Here is an 18760-nt window from a genome sequence, read left to right as displayed (position 1 = left end):
TTCTGCCCCTTCCTCTGCCCCTCTACTGCCTCAGAAGGTGGCCTGAGGTATTTCGACCACCCCCCTAGGTGGGATGGCTGGTGACAGAGGAAAGACAAACAGACACACAGAAAATGAAAGTTGGAAATGGCCCTCTGACCCTTTAGGAATCCAGAGCCTGGGCTCTTGAAGCAAAAGAGTCCTGTACGAAGGAAGCCAAGCCATGCCCATCAGATTGAATTTACAGAGGGAGGCGTTTCCGAGTACCCACCCCAGAGTCAGCTGTCTAACCTCTGACATTTGGTGATTGCTTCCTGCCCACTTCTCTTTGAACCCCACCCCTGCCCCCAGGGACCTGCAGGCCCACCACAGAAAGCATTTTAAAATGTCCTGGCAGAATCCCCCGGCACCAGGCTTCCCAGACCTCCCCCGATTCCCCCCACATATGTTTTATTTAGTGTAGCCCGATAGCTTGCAGTCCCACCCCTCTGTGTGCTTAATTGAGTTTGGGGAGAATTGACATCCAGTTGCTTCATTTGTTCAGGATGATTTTTTCCCTTCTGTGCCTGCCCTCCCTGCCAGGTTGGGGCCAGGGGGCTCATTTTTCTGGCCGGTTCCCATCATCTCCAGTTGGCCAGGACCAGCTTGCCATCTCCACTTTGATGTATGTGACTGGTGTTGGCCTTAGGGGTGGGTTGTGGGGAGGAGCAGGTGGGCCGAGCCTACCAGGGCCGCCACCCTCCCACCCCCGCTTCCGTCCGGACATGGGCCTGGGTCCTTTGGTTTCATACTTTATTCCTCCCCAAGCCACTGGGAGCTGAATCTAAGCATATGGTTCATGCGTTTGAGCACGTCTCCGTGAGCCTTCTCTGAGCAGCCCAGCAGCACTGCCAAGCAGCTTGGAACTTAAGGCCTGGTTTCCACATTCATAGAACCCGAGAGGGAGGAAGAAAACCTGAGGGGCTGCGCAAGTGCTGGTGGTAATTCCACATCCTTTCCTGCTCCCATTCCCTTGTAGGGGCGTAGGCAGGACTGGGAGGAGGAACAGAGGGAAGGACAGACCAGCTCAGGCTGGCGAGAAATAGATAAAACCCTGCATGTGCTGTGCCTCGGAACAGACCACGAGCACTCCCTGCAACGCGCTCAGTGGTCAAACCAGATTTTCATATCTACTCCCTTTGATCTCGGCACCGGCTGCTCTCTGAAAGGTCCATGTTGTGATCCTCTTTAAAGAAATATTTTATTTTCAATACGGACACAGCCCTTGACATAGCAGTAAAAACCATCACCCCTGAGAGGCACATGGCTGTGAAGTGTGTTGGTATGTAACTTCCTGTCTTTGCCTACGTGCCGGGCTTCATCCACTGCTCTTTTGGTCCCTCAAGAGGCCCCCCGCCCCTGCCCTGGTGCTCAGGCTTCAGGAGGCATTGGAGTGAGGGCAAGAGGTCGGCTCAGACAGGAGGTACCTTCTGGCAACGGACTGGTTTGGGATGGGGAGTAGCTGCCGTGCTTTCCCCAACAAGAGTTTCTTTGAGAACCTCACTCCCTGCCCCCCACTTTTAAGATGGAAGTCAAATTTTCGGATTCTGCTGTGCAGAGCAGAGAGGTCACTAGGCTCTAATGCATTTACCATTGACTGCCCCTCTTGTAGTGCGTCTATTAGTGAGTAATTTGATTTGTACCTATTCATTTGCAGTCCCTGCAGGAGCCTGGAGCTGGCCCCTAGTATAATTGGTGCTGTCTCTATTTTTACATCATTAGATTAGCCCCGACTCCTGGCCACTTGTTGTCTGCGCTTGTCTGTCCATTTATACAACCTAATGTAACACAAAATTCATTACTGATCACATTACTTTCAACTCTGAAGCCAGCCTTGTGATAAACATTTGGTTAACCCCTTCCTGCCCACAGGGGGGCTGACAGAACAAATGCACTCCCACTCGACGGGCAAATCAATATCGTAATACAGCAAAGTGGAATTGCATTTCTAGATTTGTTATTTCTCCTGGAGGAGCAAATGGAAAGGCTCGTCTGAGCGAGCTGAATTGAATAATGAATAGAGCTCCGGCACCAGCAGCCAGTCTGCGGACAGAGCACAAAGGCAAACCCAGTATCCGCCCAGCTTTTTCATCTGGACGGGCGGCACAGCAGCAATTAATTGAGACTCGTTTCTGTGGGGTCAAGATCATAGGCTGGGACCCTAACAGAGGCAACAGAGACCTTGACCCCGTCACCACTGTCTTAGCTAAGCTTGGCCTAGGACAACTGAACTAAGAACTAGTTCATTTCCTTAAAACCTTCACTGATATGCAGGCACCAGCCCTATGGCCTTGGCAGTAATGCCGCCAAGAAATTAAATTAAATCCACTACTAAACTAAAGTTTACCATTTGGAAACAAATATACGAAATTTTTCCTATTTAGAGTCAGGTCAGCAATGTTGGGATTGCTGTGTGCTGTGCCCATCTCCAGGGTGAGCATTCTTTGGTGTGGAAGTGCCACGTGCGCCTAAAAGTGGTCCTAGATCTCAGATAGGGATGTTGGTGAGCAGCCTGGGGGACTGTGGTCCAGGAGCTGGCCAAGAGTCTTAAAGGGACCTGGATTTAATCTAGAAGAGTCTTACCTACCCCCACCCTGGTTATCGCCTCCCCAGCCCCCATTTGTCTCTGGGGAGCATCCACACCCACTCTAAGTCATTAACTTGCAGGACAGTTTGTTTCAAAAAGAATACCACCCCGACTTATTAAGAAACTCTCGTAAAGCCTATACCACAAAGATTAGAAACATAGACATAGAGGAAGTAGAATGGAACCCATTACCATGAAAGTCATAAATCCCTAAGTAAAAATAAGCCATAAACCGAAGATACTCAGTTGGGAAGGGAAGCTGGAAAAGGCAGCCTGTCTAGGGGATGTTCTGCTTGAATTCAGGGAAGTCCTGAACGGGAGGCTGGGGAGAGGCACCGAAGCCTCGGGTGAGTGCGCCCTCCTTTCTATGGAGTGGGCCACCCTCCGTCTCACCGAGGCCCGCACCTTGGACCGTGCTGCCCGTTAACCCGTTCGGAGCCCTGCCAGGCCAGAAATGACCAGCAGTCCTGTGACACGTGGAGGTCCCAGGGATTCCTGGAGACGGCTCCCAGGCCGCCCCTGGCCTTCTCCATTCCTCTGCTTCTTTCATGCCTCCCTCCTCTTCTCCGTGCGTAGGGGCAGGCAGCCTGCCTCGCCCTGCCCTGACTGTGAGAGGCTCCATTTCCCATAGAGGGCTCTAGGGCCAGGCCAGAGGCTCTCGAGTGCATCCTGTTGTGAGAAGCTACAGAGAGGGGATCCCTCAGCAGGGTGTGACGAGACACCGCGCGTCTAGGCAGTGGAAGGAGGACACTGGTGTGTCCCCGAGGCGAGCCTGGGCTCGGCAGCCGTGTCCCCAGGGCCGCTCACCTCCCCGCGCCTGCCCAGCCCACAGTGCACTGACTTGCTCAGTCAAAGTGAGCCTGCTGCTTTGGCCTCAGCTGGCCGTCCTCTCAGGTGGGTAAGTGAGACAGTCGGGGAGAGGGCGCGGCACGGACCCCAGCCCCATCAGCTCTAGAAAACAGATCAGAGCACAGGCCTTAACTGTACAGAACGGGACAGATCAGTGGCAGGGAGGAGATTGGGTCAGCCCATGGAATGAGAGATGATGGTGATTTCTTAACCTTGATCGGGGGGAAAGCCACATCTTACCAAACTCTTCCGCTGCATCGGAGAGAATTTAATTACATTTGGACATTTGAATGAGAACCAGATGTGGCTCGAGCCCATCAGGCCAGCCGTGTTCAAGGAGCAGCATCTCTCCTGTGGTCCATGGGCCCCTGCGCTGTCTCACAGCCCCGGAGGGCGGCTCGGGAAGACCCCGCCCGGGAGCTCGGTGGGGTCTTCCGAGCTTCAAGGCTGGACTTCAGGAGGCAGGAAGGTCGAGGCTGGCTGCCGGACACCTGGTTCCCTAGGACAGTTTCCAAGCTCTGTGTCCTCCCCAGAGCCATGCTGAGTGGGCATGTTCGCAGGGCCCCATATGCAGACGCACACAAAGGAGGCCCGTCCAGCACCTGGCTGGGCGTCCTCTACTGCCACGCTGCCCCCCTGCATCTACCTCAGATTGCATCTGCCTCAGCTCTGCCCCCCGTGTTGTGCTGCTGGCCTGGAGCTAGAGGGGGCATTTTGGGTCCTCCTGGGTGAGGACCGCTTCTCCAAGGGCCTTGGCCTGCTGAAGCATCAGAGATGGCAACCCCAGCTTTCTACCCAGGACCCCACTGCAGTGAGAGTGGTCTCTCGCATGCGCTCCGGGCATATCCTGCTTCTCGCAGCACCTTCACATCCTCTTCTCTTTAGAGCCTCACACGCCCCGTGAGGTCTGCAGAGCAGCCCCTCCCCTCCTGCCTGACAGATGGTGATGCAGATGAGAAGTGAAGCAACTTGCCCAGGTCATTCAGCACGTCTGCGGCAGAACTGGGGCTAGAGCGAGTTCTCCTCCTCCTCCTCCTCCTCCACATCCACAGGGAGGTTCCGCTCAAGGCTGCTCCTACATCTGGCTGATCTCAAGCATGGTTTCAGCCAGATTTATCACATAACTCAAAGCCAGGGACCCGTGAGCCAGGTCAGCTCAGCCTTTGCCATCCCCAAGTATAATATGCTGTGACAGGACATACTCTGCCTGGGTCAGGATTTAAAGTTAGACAGATGTAGTGACACCGAGAGGGTCCCCGCGCGTGGGGTACTGGTCAAGGTGACCTGGGCGGGTGATCCTGCTCTCTTCTCCTTAAGCCAAGACTTGAGAGGGCTTGGGTCACATGGGTTGCCTGGGAGCGGGTTGTGGCAGCCTTTCTGGTCTTTCCCTGGCTGGGGTTGGTGCCCTATCATGGCTGTTGTAGGAGGGACCCGGGGAAAGGCTCCAGCCCCCAGACAGGCCAGCCTACCCTCTGGCAAATACCACCTAAGTCTGGGAAGGGATCCGGGGCTGGGTTGTGAGCTGCTCTGCCTGGAACTCAGATGCTCTGCTCCCTTCCCCACCCCCAGCACACACACACACACACACACACACACACACACACAAAAGCACGCACGCGCGCGCGCGCACATGCAGCTGGCTCCAGGGGAAGGGGGGGGATGGAGGATGCCCTTCCTCATTCTTCAGCCTCCATCCCTCCCCCTCTTTTTTCTACTTCGAGTCTCCCTTCCCCAACATTCCAGCATGCTCCTCTCCTGTCATCGCCACTGGACCCACCGGGAATTCGGGGACCTAGCCTACCTCTATGCCCCTGTCTCATGGTATTAATGCCAGACTGGCCTGCTGTCATGAATAGGGTTTCCAGAGGCCTAAGGACCTTTCCTGTTGGAGGGAAGAAAGATGATGTGCCTTTTCCCCGGTTTTTCTGGGTGGAGCCTAAGGCACAGAGAGGGCTCTCCACTTGCCAGTTTCCTCAACCATCCTTTCTAGGATTGATCATGACTTTCAGCTTCCAGCGGGGGGGCCAGTGGATGCCCAGAAGGGTCTGAGGTCTCCTTGAGGCCTCAGGTCTCCCCGCAAAACCCTGGGGTTATTAGGCAGCTGTGCGTGGCCCCAGTGGCCAAGGGACACAATTCCAGGTACCTGAGCTGCGAGCGGCAGATACTTGCCCTTAATGTTTGGAGCTGGCAGCAGGGGAGGGGTTGGTGAGGGGCAAGGCAGGCCATGTAGCCTTGGCCTCATCCTGTGACGTTCTGGGTCTCAGTACCTGCGGGGTCAGGAACAAGAGCTGGGCAAGGAGATAAGAAAGCGTGTTTGTGGGAGCCCTGTGGGTTGGAAGAGACTCCTGCCAGGAGGGAAGGCGTGTACCTTCCCACTGGCTGCAGGACTCGGGCCGTTGGCACAAGCTCTCAGGGATCCCAGGCCGAGTGTGCAGTGAGATGACCAGAAGGAGGTGGAATCAGTGAGCCAGGGCTCTGTGCTCAGACACAGGTGTGAAGCCCTGGAGATACCCAGGCCATTGTTAGCTATCTTCTCATCCACTCCCTCATTCCATCACCCAGACCAGGATTCCCATTATCTGAACTCGGAAGGGCCTTTTCATCCTCAGCCCCTCAGCTTCGAGAAACTGCCCTCCTTCCTTCCACAAGTGTGCCTGGGAGGGGAATAAAAACCCCTGCTGGAGGAGAAAGGTGATACCTTCTCAGCCCTACCCCCCAGCCCCCATCCTTCCAAGACCCAGTGTTGGTGGATGAAGAGGATCCCTGGTCTGTTGGCCTCTCTGCAGGCTCTGGAGCCTGAGGGGTGTGCCTGAGGGTGGGATACGGCAGGGCTGCGGGGACAGGAAAAGGGAAGGTGCAGGGGAGCCGTGCAGCCTCAGTTCGGTGTGTCAAGGTGGGAAGAAAATCGAGGCCTCCCTACCGGCTGCCTCCTTTAACTGCTGCCCTTTTAACCTCCTAAAAAGTGCCCTGGGGCTGAGGCTGGCTCCAACCCAGAGTGTGGTCTGTGACAGAGCTGTCAGGGTTTCCAGAAGCCATCTCAGGCAACTCCATCTCTGTCTCCCTGAAGAGACCCCCACCTCCCTGAGCCACTCCTGTTCTCTGGAAGAGAGAGCAGTAGTTTCCAGGCCCAGGGCCGGTGTAAGACAAGCAGCCCCTAGCCGTGTCCACCCCCTAGTTGGCCTCTGGATCATCTCTTCGGGTTCCAGCACCAGGAAGCTGACAAACCTCCTGAACCCGCAGGATGCAGTCAAGCCCCCCACCTCCTTAGCGCCTCTCTCTCCAAGCCCCAGTTTGCATAGCTGGTCCCAGGCCCTTGTTGGCAGGCCCCTTGCTGACAAAGTCGATTGCTTGGGGCAGACCCCATTGAGATCCACTTGCTGAACTTGAAGCAGTCCTGTGGTCCCCTGGTCTCCTCTCTGTATATCCCCTTCAGGGAAGATGCTAAAAATCGCTAATCTCCTGCTCAGAGGACCTCCTTCCCCCCACCCCACCCCCTGACCTCAACCCCCCAGCCAAGAACCCTCACGGCAGAAGGGGATGGAAGCCATTTCTGTATGCAGACCTCCTCTGAGCCAGGCACTGGGCAAGATGGGGCAGTTTGGCTGACTGTACCGTGCTCTGGGGCCACCCACTCCCCTGGGGTACCACTGAGCCCAACCCAGACAAGGGGCTTAACCACAGGCCCTGCTGACGGGGGAGAACTGGGAGGTGGATGCAGGAGGGAAAAATCAATGCACGTCAACAGGGTTGGAAATTTATTTTCCAGCTTGGAAGAGGGTATTTTCAAAGAGGCAAGGAGGGAAATGAAAAGCTGTAAACACATATCTGCCATCTTCCTCTTCAGGCCATTTCTTGATTAAAAAGAAAGACTCTTTCCCAAGATCCAGTGGAGAAGGGGGAGCGCGAACCGGTGGGGGCCTGGATGGCAGAGACACCTGCTGGGGAGGGAAGATGGAGAGGGACCCCGAGGTCCTGTGGATAATCACAAGCACTAATACAATTGCAGCAATAAGAGTAACTCACATTTGCTGATGGGAAGCTTTAAGCACTTTATGATGCGCTCTACATGCATTGTTTAATTTAATTCTACAACCGCACTACGAAAGAGACACTGTTACCCTCCTGCGCAGGAGACTGAGGCACAGAGGTTGAGTAACTTGCCCCAGATCTCCCAGGTAGCAGGGCCCAGAGCCTGTGCTCTTAACCACTTCCCTCATCTGCCTCCCCAGCCTGAGCCAACACTGCCCTCCCCCTCCTCAGGCCCTTGAGGCTGAGGGGTAGGGGTGCGGGGCATTCTCCCTCCTCTCTGCTGGAAGTGGGCGGTGGGTGCCGCCTAAGGCTCCACCCCAAGGCCTCATCCTACTCCCCGCAGGCCGCCTGGGTGGTTAGCTTGGGACGGGGACGGGGAGGTGGGGGGGTGGTTGCAGCCAGGGCCCAGTAGAAGTGCTCTGCTAATCCCTTTAATGAGCTGCATCGTGAGGCTGAGTGTGCCGAGCTGGGCCTGCTGGAGCCTCTGAGCACACCAGAGGGGCCCGGCAGTAAATGCTACTCCTTTTGTGGCAAGGGAAGCACCAGGGAGGCCTGGGGACTGAACCCCAGGGGTCCCAGGGACCCTCCGCCCAAACACACAGAACTGCCCTCACTCACCCATTAGGTCCCGGAAACAGACCGTCCTCAGCCAAGTCCTGAGACGGGCTCTCCACAGTGCCCTCACCCACCAGAAGCCGAAGGGGCTTCCCTCGGGGTCTCTGATCGGCCAGCCACCCTCACTGCCATCCGGCCTGGAGGAGGCCTGGAGAAGGTCAAGCCCAAAGTAGGACTTCACTCCTGACCTTCCCCCTGGGGTCTCCTGCCCTCCTGGGCTCCCCCAGCTCCTCCCAAAGCTCACATAGACCCTGTGTCCTCAGCGTTTCACTCCCTCCCCAGGGATCAGGGAACCAAGACCATAGCGCTTAGTACAGTGACTGTTCTGTGAAGAGAGACCTGCTCCCGGTCTGTCCCCAAAAGTCCCTGCCTTAGCAGGCATTGGACGGCCTCAAGGGAGTGAAGGGTCTGTACCCAGGGGAGAGGACGGTGCCAGGGAGAGGAACCTCCAGGGTGAAGCGGCCTTGGGAACCAGCGCTCCAGAAGGGAGGACCAGAGAGGGGGGCTTCCTCATGCCCTGCCCCCCGTGCCGTCTCCTGTGCCGTGTACGGTCCCCTTCCTGCCTCCTCACATGCTCCCTGGGTCTCCGTTGGCATACACGCCCAGGGAACCAGGGTCGCTTCTCCCTAACGAGGCCAGCCACCTCTTTGCCCGCTTCTGACACCTTTGAAATTTGCCAGGCTCCATAGAGAGTGAGGGCAACACGAGGGCTGAGCTTTCTCGGTCCTTTGCTTACTTCATGAGAGCCGAGGCGCCTCCTTTTTGGTTGCTGCTCATTCCACTGCCCCCCTGTTGGAGCCAGTCTTAGCGGTTTCTGGAGTTGTCACATCGCCGTCCTGGGGCCTGCAGCGGCCCCAGTTCTCTCTCTTGGGGGGTTGGGTACACAGAGCCAGTGGCTTCCTGCTCTTCCTTGGTTTTGCTGCCTGCAAGATGGGGAGACCAGCGCCCACCTCCCAGGCGCACAAAGGCGCTGGAGAATGTGAGGTCATAATCAGATTTTCTGTCCGAGTCCAGTCCATCATCTAGGAGCTACTCCGCATCCCCTACCTTGCTTTGAGGCCTGGAGAGCAGCCCCCTTTAGAGCTAGCTTTCTCCCACCGGCCAGAATCCACATACTTCCGCTGAGTGGGGAGGCTGCCAGGGCTGCTTGCTTAGTCCCCCAGCACAGAGCCCCCAGCTCTCTCTCCTGCAGCCCTGGCAGGTTTCTGGTGGGCTTTCCCCACAGGTCCACCTCAGCTGCAGGAGAGCTGTTCAGACCCAGGGGTCTTGGGATTGGCGGAGGAGGGCGGCAGCCAGAAGCTGGGCCACTGAGTCAGAACATCCGGAGGCGTCCCCGAAAACTCAGCCTTTCTCTGTCTCCTCTTCCTCTCCTGGCATCCCACCTGCACGGGCCGCCATCCGGCACTGCATGGGCCAGGGGCCCCTTCTCTCTCCTCCCCCCAGCTGCTGCTCCTCCATGTGTGGCTCCTCTCCCCCCCACCACCCATCACCCTCACCAAAGGGGGTCTCGGCTCTGTCACGACACTTCCATCTCTGGGACCCCCAAGACTGGTCCCCAGGCCCCTACACATGCATGTCACTGCAGAATTCTGCTGCAAGCTTACCCTCCTCCCAGTATGACTTCCCCACACCTCCCGATACCCTCTCCTCCCGCTTGCAGAGATCAGTGTACTTCTCCATCGCTGTCCAGGTCTTTTCCCAAAAGATTCCTCAGTGCTTTTCTTTTCACAAGGGAAAAAAAAAGGAAAAAAAAAAAAAAGTGCCGACAGCCCAGCGTCCGTGAGCAACCCAACAGTAACAAAGCATGTGTTCAGGATGGAGGCAGGTAAGGCCACACGCTTCCGTTTGCCGCTTGCTCTGAGGGCTGGGCGGCTGGGCAAGCTGAGGGGCAGCCGTGTGTGCACCCCTCTTCCACATCCACATCCACTTCTGCACACGCCCATCGTCCTGTCTCAGTGAGAAGAAGAGAAAGGGGTTTGACAGACGCATGTAGGAAAGTGCCCAGGCGCAGCCGGGCCCCTGGTTCTTGTACTGGTAGTCATGCTGCAGAAGAAGCGCCACATCTCCTTACCACATCATTCACTCATTCACTCGAGAAATGTGTTTTGAGCACCAGCTGTCTTCTAGGCCCTGCGGTTGGCACTAGGGAATAGAGAGAGAAAGCACAGAACTGGCCCCCGAGAGACTCTCCACCTGGATGGGGACACGCGTGTGAGCAGGCGGGGCACAGTGTGCTAGAGGGCCCGGGGCAGGAGTCGGTACACAGCGCAGTGGGGCCTGGCGGGCTCTGCCAGGGCAACAGCACAGGCTCGTGCTTGTGCTTAGCTTCGAAGATGAGTAGGCGTCCTAGGGGCCTAGGGAGCCTGGGAAGAGCTTTTCCGACAGAGGGAGTTGGATGAACACAGGCCCAGAGGCCTGAGGCAGCTTGGAGAGGCCCCCAGACTACCCAAGCTCATTACTGGTTCCTCAAATCCAATAACAGGTGAGGTTAGTGAGGTCTTAGTGGGGGCGGGTCAGTCATGGAAGGCAGTTCGATAGAGCTGAGGGGTTTAGACCTTATCCTGAGGACCCTTAGGAGGCGATGAAGATTTTTTTTTTTTAAAGGAACTCCTTTTATTTATTTATTTATTTAATTTTGGCTGTGTTGGGTCTTCGTTTCTGTGCGAGGGCTTTCTCTAGTTGCGGCAAGCGGGGGCCACTCTTCATCGCGGTGCACGGGCCTCTCACTATCGCGGCCTCTCTTGTTGCGGAGCACAGGCTCCAGATGCGCAGGCTCAGTAGTTGTGGCTCACGGGCCTAGTTGCTCTGCGGCATGTGGGATCGTCCCAGACCAGGGCTCGAACCCGTGTCCCCTGCATTGGCAGGCGGATTCTCAGCCACTGCGCCACCAGGGAATCCCCTCGATGAAGATTTTTAAGCAGAGGAAAAGATGAGGTTTGTGCTTTAGAGAGAACACTCCGGCTTTGGGATGTGGTGGCTTGGAGAGGGGCGTCTGCAGGTCAGGAGACCAGAAGGGAGCTTTGGAAATTATCCAGGCAGGAAGCACAGGCCTAACCCGGCAGTGGCCGTGGGCATGGAGAGGAGGGAAGAGGCCCGGGGAGATGTACGGGATATAAATTCACCAGAGCTCGGTCGCCCTGGGAGATGGGGCCACTTCCCTCACATCCCAGGCCTCACTGGTAAAGAGAAAACACAAGCAGGGCAGCTCAGGCTCTACCTGGCCCCCAAGAGCAGCAAACTCATCTTGTAGGTCCCTTTGGCAACCGTCCCTGCGCTGTCACAGGACGGGATGAGGGGTGTCCGCCCAGACTCGCGGGGTGGGGTCCCTGCGGGCCTGTGCTGAGGGGCAAAGCGGGTGCCACGCTTGGTCCTGGGCTCCCGGCTCCTCAGCTTCCTCGTTAGTGGGGACGTGCCGGCGCTGGGCCTCCGGAACGTTGGGCCTGTCTTCCAGGTCTGGAGAGGAGCCAACCTTACCCATGCTGGTGGCCTTTTCTGCTCCTTCATGTGGGGCTTTCTTCCTTGGACCTGGTGTCCAGAGGCTCAGGAAGCCCCTGCTCGTCTTGCTGCGGCCACTGCTCCTCTCTCCTGCCCTCCTGGCCCTGCTGCCAGCGCCCCCTAGTGCTGGGACGGCCTGCACCAGGGCCAGGGCCTCTGAAATCAGAGATCTCCCGCAGACCCCTCGGCTTGCTTGCGGGGAAAGAAGGGAGCGGAGGGAGCTTTCTTGGAGCCTGACGCTTCCATACAGAAATCCCGGGGCCTGTTCTTTGCTTTCCTGTGCTGTCCCTCTCTCGGCACAATGGCCTGGACTCCCAGGTGAGGCTGAGGCTGGAGGGCGATCCACATCTACATGACTCTCGACTTAACCTCGGGGTTGGGCCCAACGGGGCAGCCAGTGTCTCTTGGAGATCAGGGGCCATCACCAGGCCTGTAGCCTGTGTCCACAGCCCCCATCTGCTGAGAGGTTCTGGTGTCCAGGCACACACGCCCTTCCAGCCTGGGCCCGGGCCCCGGAGTGGTGCCTGGTGCAGCCTGAGGGCCCCTCCCGCCTCACACAGGACCGGGACCCTGCTCTGAAGGAGGGCAGCCCAGACTCCCCCAGCCCGCCTGTGGCTGCTTCTACTGGGTCACCACGGTGCTTTGGGGGTCGCCCGCAGGGAGAGGGGGGTCGGTGCTTACTTCCTGGCTGACTGGTGATGGCCGGCCCAGGAGTAAAGGCCATGACCCATTCCCTAACCAAAGCCAGCTGTGCTGCGTGTGTATGGTGGCAGGGAGCCAGGGAGCAGGTGCAGGCTGGAGATAAAAGAGACCAGACAAGTGTAACATTCGAGCACACCTTGCTGTTTCAGATGACTGCTTTGAGGTCCTGGGCTCCTGGGGTGGACAGGCAAGACCCCCTCAGTCCCGGGCAGGTGTACCTTGGGGAAGGAGAGGTTGCAGGTACCACATCTTGGCTTGGGGCCCAGAGTTTGCCCAGGGATGTGTGTGCCCACATCTCAGAGCCCACTGTGAGGAAAAGGGTATAGGAACTGGCCACTTTCAAAAAGCCAAGAAGTAATTCTCTCTTCCTTGCATTCGGCATACCAGGAAGTCTATTCCCAGCCCACCTACCCCAGTACTTGTCTTGGATCAAGAGATGGTGGGGCAGTTGAGTAAGTTGCCCAGAGTTGAATGAGATGGAGCCAGTTGCCATATCCAAGATGGTAGCGTGGCTGTGTTGATGCCAGGGAAGGGGCAGAGGAGGAGATGGGAGCCTCCCTGCCTGCTTCCCAGGTTGACTCTGAGCATACAAATTCTGGGGGGCCTCCAGGACACTTGGGAGCCCAGAGGAAGGGAGAAAGGAGGCACTCCAGGCACGTAGGCCCCTCTCAAACCTGGCATTCCCTCCTGAAGGGAAACAGGACACTTTCCAGGAAGTGCCACAGATGGACCGGGGCCTGGCCAGCCGGCAGATTGTGTGGGTGAGAACGAGTGAGCAAGTGAGTGGCTAAGCCAGGGTTGAAGCTCCCTGGCAGGGGAGGGGAGGGAGACAGATCGGGTAGGGAAGCGTCGGTCCTTCCCATGTCCTGGCTTCTCCCCTCCTGCCAGACTTGTAGCTCCAGGACAGGAGCCTCTCGTGGAGTTGCGTGGAGTTGGGGGAGCATGCTGGCTGAGCACATGCCCCACGTTTGGCAGTGTGGTCCAGACAAATCATCAGGGCGGCCATACTTCTGGCTAAAGGGGCTCCCACAATGAGGGAGTAACTGGAGCCCGCCAGCCAAGGGGGCTTCTCCCTTCTCAGGGTGAGCCTCCCTGTGACCCGAGCTGCCACCCGGCCCGTCCTTCCCCCCGCAGAAGGATGTAAATGGACCCAGATTGGTGCCTCAAGGCAGGCAGCCCGGCCCAGGGGCTACCCCCGCCTCCCCAAGACTGCACTCTGACCGGGCCTGGCCCGCTCTTCTGTCTTGCAGAGCTACAGCGAGAGGGAAGCATCGAGACTCTGAGTAACAGCTCAGGTTCCACCAGCGGCAGCATCCCGAGAAACTTCGATGGCTACCGATCTCCACTGCCCACCAATGAGAGTCAGCCCCTCAGCCTCTTCCCTACCAGCTTCCCGTAGGTACCAGCAACCTGCTTCTGACTGGCTGGCCCACTCACCTGCTGGAGGGAGGAGAGAAGTCCCCCCTCTGGTCCTGCCCTTCGGACTCTGCTCGTCTTTTACCAACCACCTTCCCCAAGCTTCGTGACAACAGCCGCCCACCCTCCCTGGATCGAGAAGAGACCCTTCTCCAAAGCACCTCGGCTCACTATGACCTCTGCCCCCCATCAGCGGGGCCGTGGCTGAGAGAGACTCTGCAGAAGCTCCGTCCCCTCCTCCGTTTGCACACGATGTCCTGCATTGGACCCGCTTTTGTATTTTCTAACCAAACCCTTGGGGGGCCTGGGCGGGGAGAGGGTGGGTGGTCCGGCGGGCACTTTGGCCCTGAGCGACAGCCCCAGCTCACTCCTGGCTTTGGCACACGCTGCCCAGCTTCCCTTGGCCAACCTCCTTCTGGCGTTGAACTGAGGCCCAGAGTATTAGGGAAGGAGGAAGGAAGAAGAAACCCCCCTTCCTCTTTTCTTTCCCCTTTGGCTCATGGAAAGGATTTGTCTTTCTTGTCTGTAAGCCCTTTTACCCTGGTCCTGTACTGTTCAGTGAAGGAAACCCTGGTTACTGAGGCCCTGTCAAAAAGTGCACGTCTTGTTCAATAAATCACGCTGCAGTTGGTGTCCATCCCTGAGTTGCTGGGTCAGGGTCCTCTCCAAGCGCTGAGCAGCGTCCTGTGGGCCTGACCGTGTGTCCCTGCTCCACACGTGCAGCTGAGGGGGAGTCAGGGAGGCGGGAGGAAGGAGAAGGTTTACTCTTGAATTGGGGTAGGGTCTGACTTAAATCCATTCTCTGAGCTTCTTGCCTGTTACCAGAGCCGTTGAGTTCTGGGGGCACCCCAGGCCCGGACCCTCCCTGGCTGTGGCCGTCAGGGCTGGTCAGGCCCTTGGCATGTGCTTCTGGGCTGCTGTGGGAAGGAGAGCCTGATGAAGACTCTGGCCTCATCTTTGGGACAGGCTCCCTGTCATTACCTCTCCTCAAACTCAGGTGACAGGTGGTCAGGTAAAGGTGGGTGTCCCAGGAAACCTGGCTGGAACCTTGGATGACAAGTTCCTGATGTGGTTTCCCTCCCACCTCCCAATTCTGGACCTAAAGTGAACGGCAGGAAGGAGACAGGAGCAGGAGGAGTGAAAAGGGGTATTGAGCAAGAAGAAGACGAGCGCTAGCCCCAGTCCCGCCTTCCCTGAGACCCCGGAGAGGCCTGGGAGGATTGAAGGAAACCCACTGATCCAGGTGTGGTTTGGCGTGAAGTTTAATGTAACAGCCACAGAAGAGTTGAGTTCACAAACAAGCAGGCCTTCCCATCCAGCCATCCAGCCAGAGCGGGGGAGCTCCAGGGCCCCCGCCCTCTTTGCACGCACCCCATCCAACCCTGGCGCCTGAGGAGAGATTAAATCTTCAGTGCCCTCCACCCGACCAGTTGGGCATGCTAGTACAAGGGGGACCTGAATCACACTCGGCTCTGAAGGCTCAGTAGGTGGCCCTGCATAGGGTGGCTGAAGCCAGTCCCTCCTGCCTGGGAACCTGCGGGGTGAGGAATCACATGCCAGAGTGAGGCATGCTGGGAACGGAAGGAGGCCTGGGCCCAGTCGGGGCTGCGGGACGGCAGCAGCTTTTCCGGTTCCAGCCCAGCTGAAGACACTGATGTGCCTGGCATATCCCCCACCCCAGCCAGAGCAGTGTTTCAGTCAAAAGGGGACAGGGAGGGAGGGAGGGGCGTGCCACCAGATTGCCCATGCACGCTGGCCATGGCCTGGCTCCTTGGGGATGGGTCCAGAGCTCAAGGAAGGGTCAGGCCCTCTGAACCCACCCTAAGCACGTGGATGGGGCAAAGACGGACAGCCAGGAGCGCTCTCCAACCACGCACGGGACCGGCTGGCAGCTTAGAGCCAGGAGTCCTCCCTGGCTCAGCCCTTTCCCTCCAGGGGGTGCAAAACAGCTGTGGCCTCCTTCAGTCAGGGAAAGTGGTGGGTGTAGGGCTGGACTTGCCGGCTGAGCTTGCAGGACAATCTGGTTATTCATCTGCTCACAGCTAGGGCAACTCTTTGAGTATGTGGGGGAAGGGGGAGGATAAGAGAGGCCAGATAAGCTGGCCCCATGGCGGCTGCCACTGGAGCTGGGGTTATCAGAGAGGCCTTGGGTCTGGCCCCCGGCTAATTGGAGAGGTTATAGACCCTGCCACAGCCTGTAATCAGCTGGAAGTGAGACTGGGCCCCAGGGTGGGGGGCTTTACTGCCCACTGGCCCGGGAGCAGCCAGCCTCCTGTCCTCTAGAGATAACACCCAGGGCCAGCTCCACCTGACCCCGAGCAGCCCCAGCAGACCCCCATGATGGCATTACCCTAGGAGGCCGTCGGAACATGCATCTAATTGTGGCCTGACCAGGTGACCTTGAGGAAGCCATGTGACCTCCCTGATTCGTACAGCGCTACCTGCTCAACAGGCAAATCACTATGGACTTTCTCTCAACTTGATGGAGGAAAAAATACCTTCATGGTTTGCGAGGAGGCTGATGGGAGCTGGGGTGGCAGCTCAGGGAGGGAGGGCACTGTCTGGGATTGACTGGAGAAATGGCCCAGTGGTCCCAAGATAAATTCAGGTGCACAGCACTCTGTCAAACACTAGTGTCGGCTCCTCTGGAAGCAAGCAGAGGCCAGAGCAGGCAGCTGCCAGTCTAAGATTGGAAATGGTTTCTCACTGCTGAGTTTTCTGATTTTCACAGATCAGGGAATCTCTAAACTAGAAGGCACCCAAAAGAGCACTATTCGGTTCTCATTTTGCAGATGAGAAGCCTGAGCCTGAAAGAAGCCTTGCCCAAGGTTAAGAAGTCACACAGCTAATCTGCTGACCCCTGTCTGCTCCATGCTCCTCACATGCCCAGGCCAGTTCCCTTAGAGGAACTGCATTCTGCACTGACCTCCCTGTCCTGGGCCCGCACACAGTCCAAGACTCTGAGCCCACTCACCCCCATTCCCTACCCCTAAGAGCATCCAGCCCTGGCCCCTGGCTAGCTTTGAAGCTGCTCCTTTGTCCCCATGTAACTGAGAAGGCAGCCCCCTCCTGCAGACCTAGAGCTGGAAACTCTAGGGGCAAAAGGGAAGAGCACCTTGTACCGTCTTGTATTCAAAGCCAGAGCCCAGCCTGAGGGTGGGGCCCTGGAGTCTCAGTATTGCATTGCTGCAGGAGCAGGTGTAGCTAGTGGGACAGCAATGACATCACCAGCTTCTAAGGAGTGGCCTTGCTGTTTTTTAAGGTCCTTGGGTCCCATCCCAGCTCTGCCACCGGTAGCTGTGTGGCCTCGGGTAAATTACTGCACCTCTGGGCTCATCTGTAAAGTCGGGGGAGGGGAGCACACCCAGCGAAGAAGAGCAACAAGGTCCAAGCAGGCAAAGAGGAAGTTGCAGGTCAAAAAAGCAAAAGATTGGTTGGAGGCCCAGAGGCTGACCAGAGGCCAGGTAGCTCTTTGGCGGGGAGAGGGAGGGCAGGTGAGGCGACGCTGGAGCCCGGATTGTCGAGAACTACCCCCGAAGCTGCTCCAGGGAATCATGGCCCCGCTCTAGGCGAAAGCTAATCAAGAGCCTGGTGAGCGCGCGCAGGCCAGCCCCGCCCGTCTCTCGCAGGTGGGCTGGTCCTAGGGGGGTCCTTTTTGTGCTTTGCCCCCTCTCTCAAGCCACACAGCAGCGTGGCCTGTTCACTCTGCCACGATCCCAGGCACCCACACCCATGATCTCACACCCGTGCTCGTCCACGCACTGGCAGGTCCACAGATGTGCACCTCACTTTTACCGACCCCTGCGTCCCAAGCGGACTGCTGCGAACCGAGGACCTCGACCCCAGAGCATAGAATAGTCTGGAGCTCTCAGGGTTATGGAATCCCCAAAACTCTGGGGAAGTCGTCCGAAGTCCGGCGGGGATGAGTCTTGGGTTGCCGGGCCCTGTGACCTTGCTTGCCCTCAGGTGCAGAGCGACGACCCTCAAGGGCCAGGGCTGTCCCGCGCCAGAGCTGTCAGCCTGGGCCTTGCTTTCGCATCAGCCTGGAAGACTGGGGACTGGGCCGCAGAGGCCGTGCTGCCTAGGCACTTCCCGGGACGTAATCGGAAGAAGTGGCCCCGCCGCCTGTCCCGGCGCAAGGCCTGGGCCACAACGCAGCCGGGAAGAGGTCGCGCCTCCCGCTCTCCCCGCGCCCCCCGCGCCATCCCAGCCACTTGGCCCGACTCTGCGCGGGGTAATTGGGTCGGGAGGGAGGCGACGGACGGGCGGCGACTCCAGAGAGACTGCGAGCCTGTCAGCCGCAATTTGTCTAAGTGGACGGGACAGGCCGGGCCGCTGCGGGCCGGGGTCATCGAGGCCGCGGCCCCCACCCCAGCCAGACCCGGGACCGCGGGGGAGCCGGGCCGGCCACTAAACGGGGCTGGCTGGCGCCAAGGCTCCGGGAGGCGCGGGTCCGGCCGGGAAGCCGGGGATGGGGAGCAACTCTGTCTATCCTCCCCGCCCCTTCTTCCTACACACACAGGCCAAGACGAGGATGGACGCGCCCAGTGGCACCTCCACTACTGGTCACCGGCATAGGGCCACACACGTCACCCGAGCTTAGCCCGGGCACACTCATAAGCCACCGCGCACTCAGTACCAGTCTCACGCCAGCGCCCCGCTACCCGGACGCACGTCCCCTCTGCCACAGGACCATACACCCCAAGCCATCACTCCATATAGGAGCACGCAGATCCACGCCCAGTCACACAGACCAAGACACCGGGCGGGGACCAATCCCGGGAAATGTCCCAGCAGTGCCCCTTGACCCCGCGAAAGGTTAGGGGGCCAAGGACGGACGGCAGCCAGGCCAGGCTCGGGACCACGGCCACACCCGGCCCAGGCCGCCCCCGCCCGATTTCCGGGTTGCGGGAAGCACAGAGCTTATTGAGCGCGTGCAACGGGCCGGAGGCCCGAGGCCCGCGCCCGCCCGACGCCCGGGCCCTGGACGGCCTGGGAGAGGGAGGGGCGGCTGAGCGCGCGTCCCCCGCCTGTCTGCGGGGCCCGGCC

General features: G+C 58.4%; 2 protein-coding genes across 9 annotated transcripts in view; one reads left to right on the top strand and one right to left on the bottom strand.

The window, feature by feature from the left end:
• Positions 1 to 14348, top strand: part of BCAS3 (BCAS3 microtubule associated cell migration factor) — a 565907-nt gene extending 551559 nt beyond the window's left edge. For all 6 annotated transcript variants that reach the window (XM_082439975.1, XM_082439967.1, XM_082439969.1 and 3 more), the window contains one exon: positions 13546 to 14348. In XM_082439975.1, coding sequence (XP_082296101.1) covers positions 13546 to 13694 — 149 coding nt within the window. In that variant the 3' untranslated portion in view covers positions 13695 to 14348. The remainder of the gene's footprint in view (positions 1 to 13545) is intronic.
• Positions 1 to 18760, bottom strand: part of LOC309649745 (uncharacterized protein) — a 52652-nt gene that overhangs the window by 31486 nt on the left and 2406 nt on the right. The gene's annotated exons all lie outside the window — the stretch shown is intronic.

The sequence above is a fragment of the Balaenoptera physalus genome, assembly GCF_965194825.1.
Source record: "Balaenoptera physalus genome assembly, chromosome: 20".
Classification (NCBI taxonomy): domain Eukaryota; kingdom Metazoa; phylum Chordata; class Mammalia; order Artiodactyla; family Balaenopteridae; genus Balaenoptera; species Balaenoptera physalus.
This window is presented reverse-complemented; position numbering and strand designations above follow the sequence as displayed.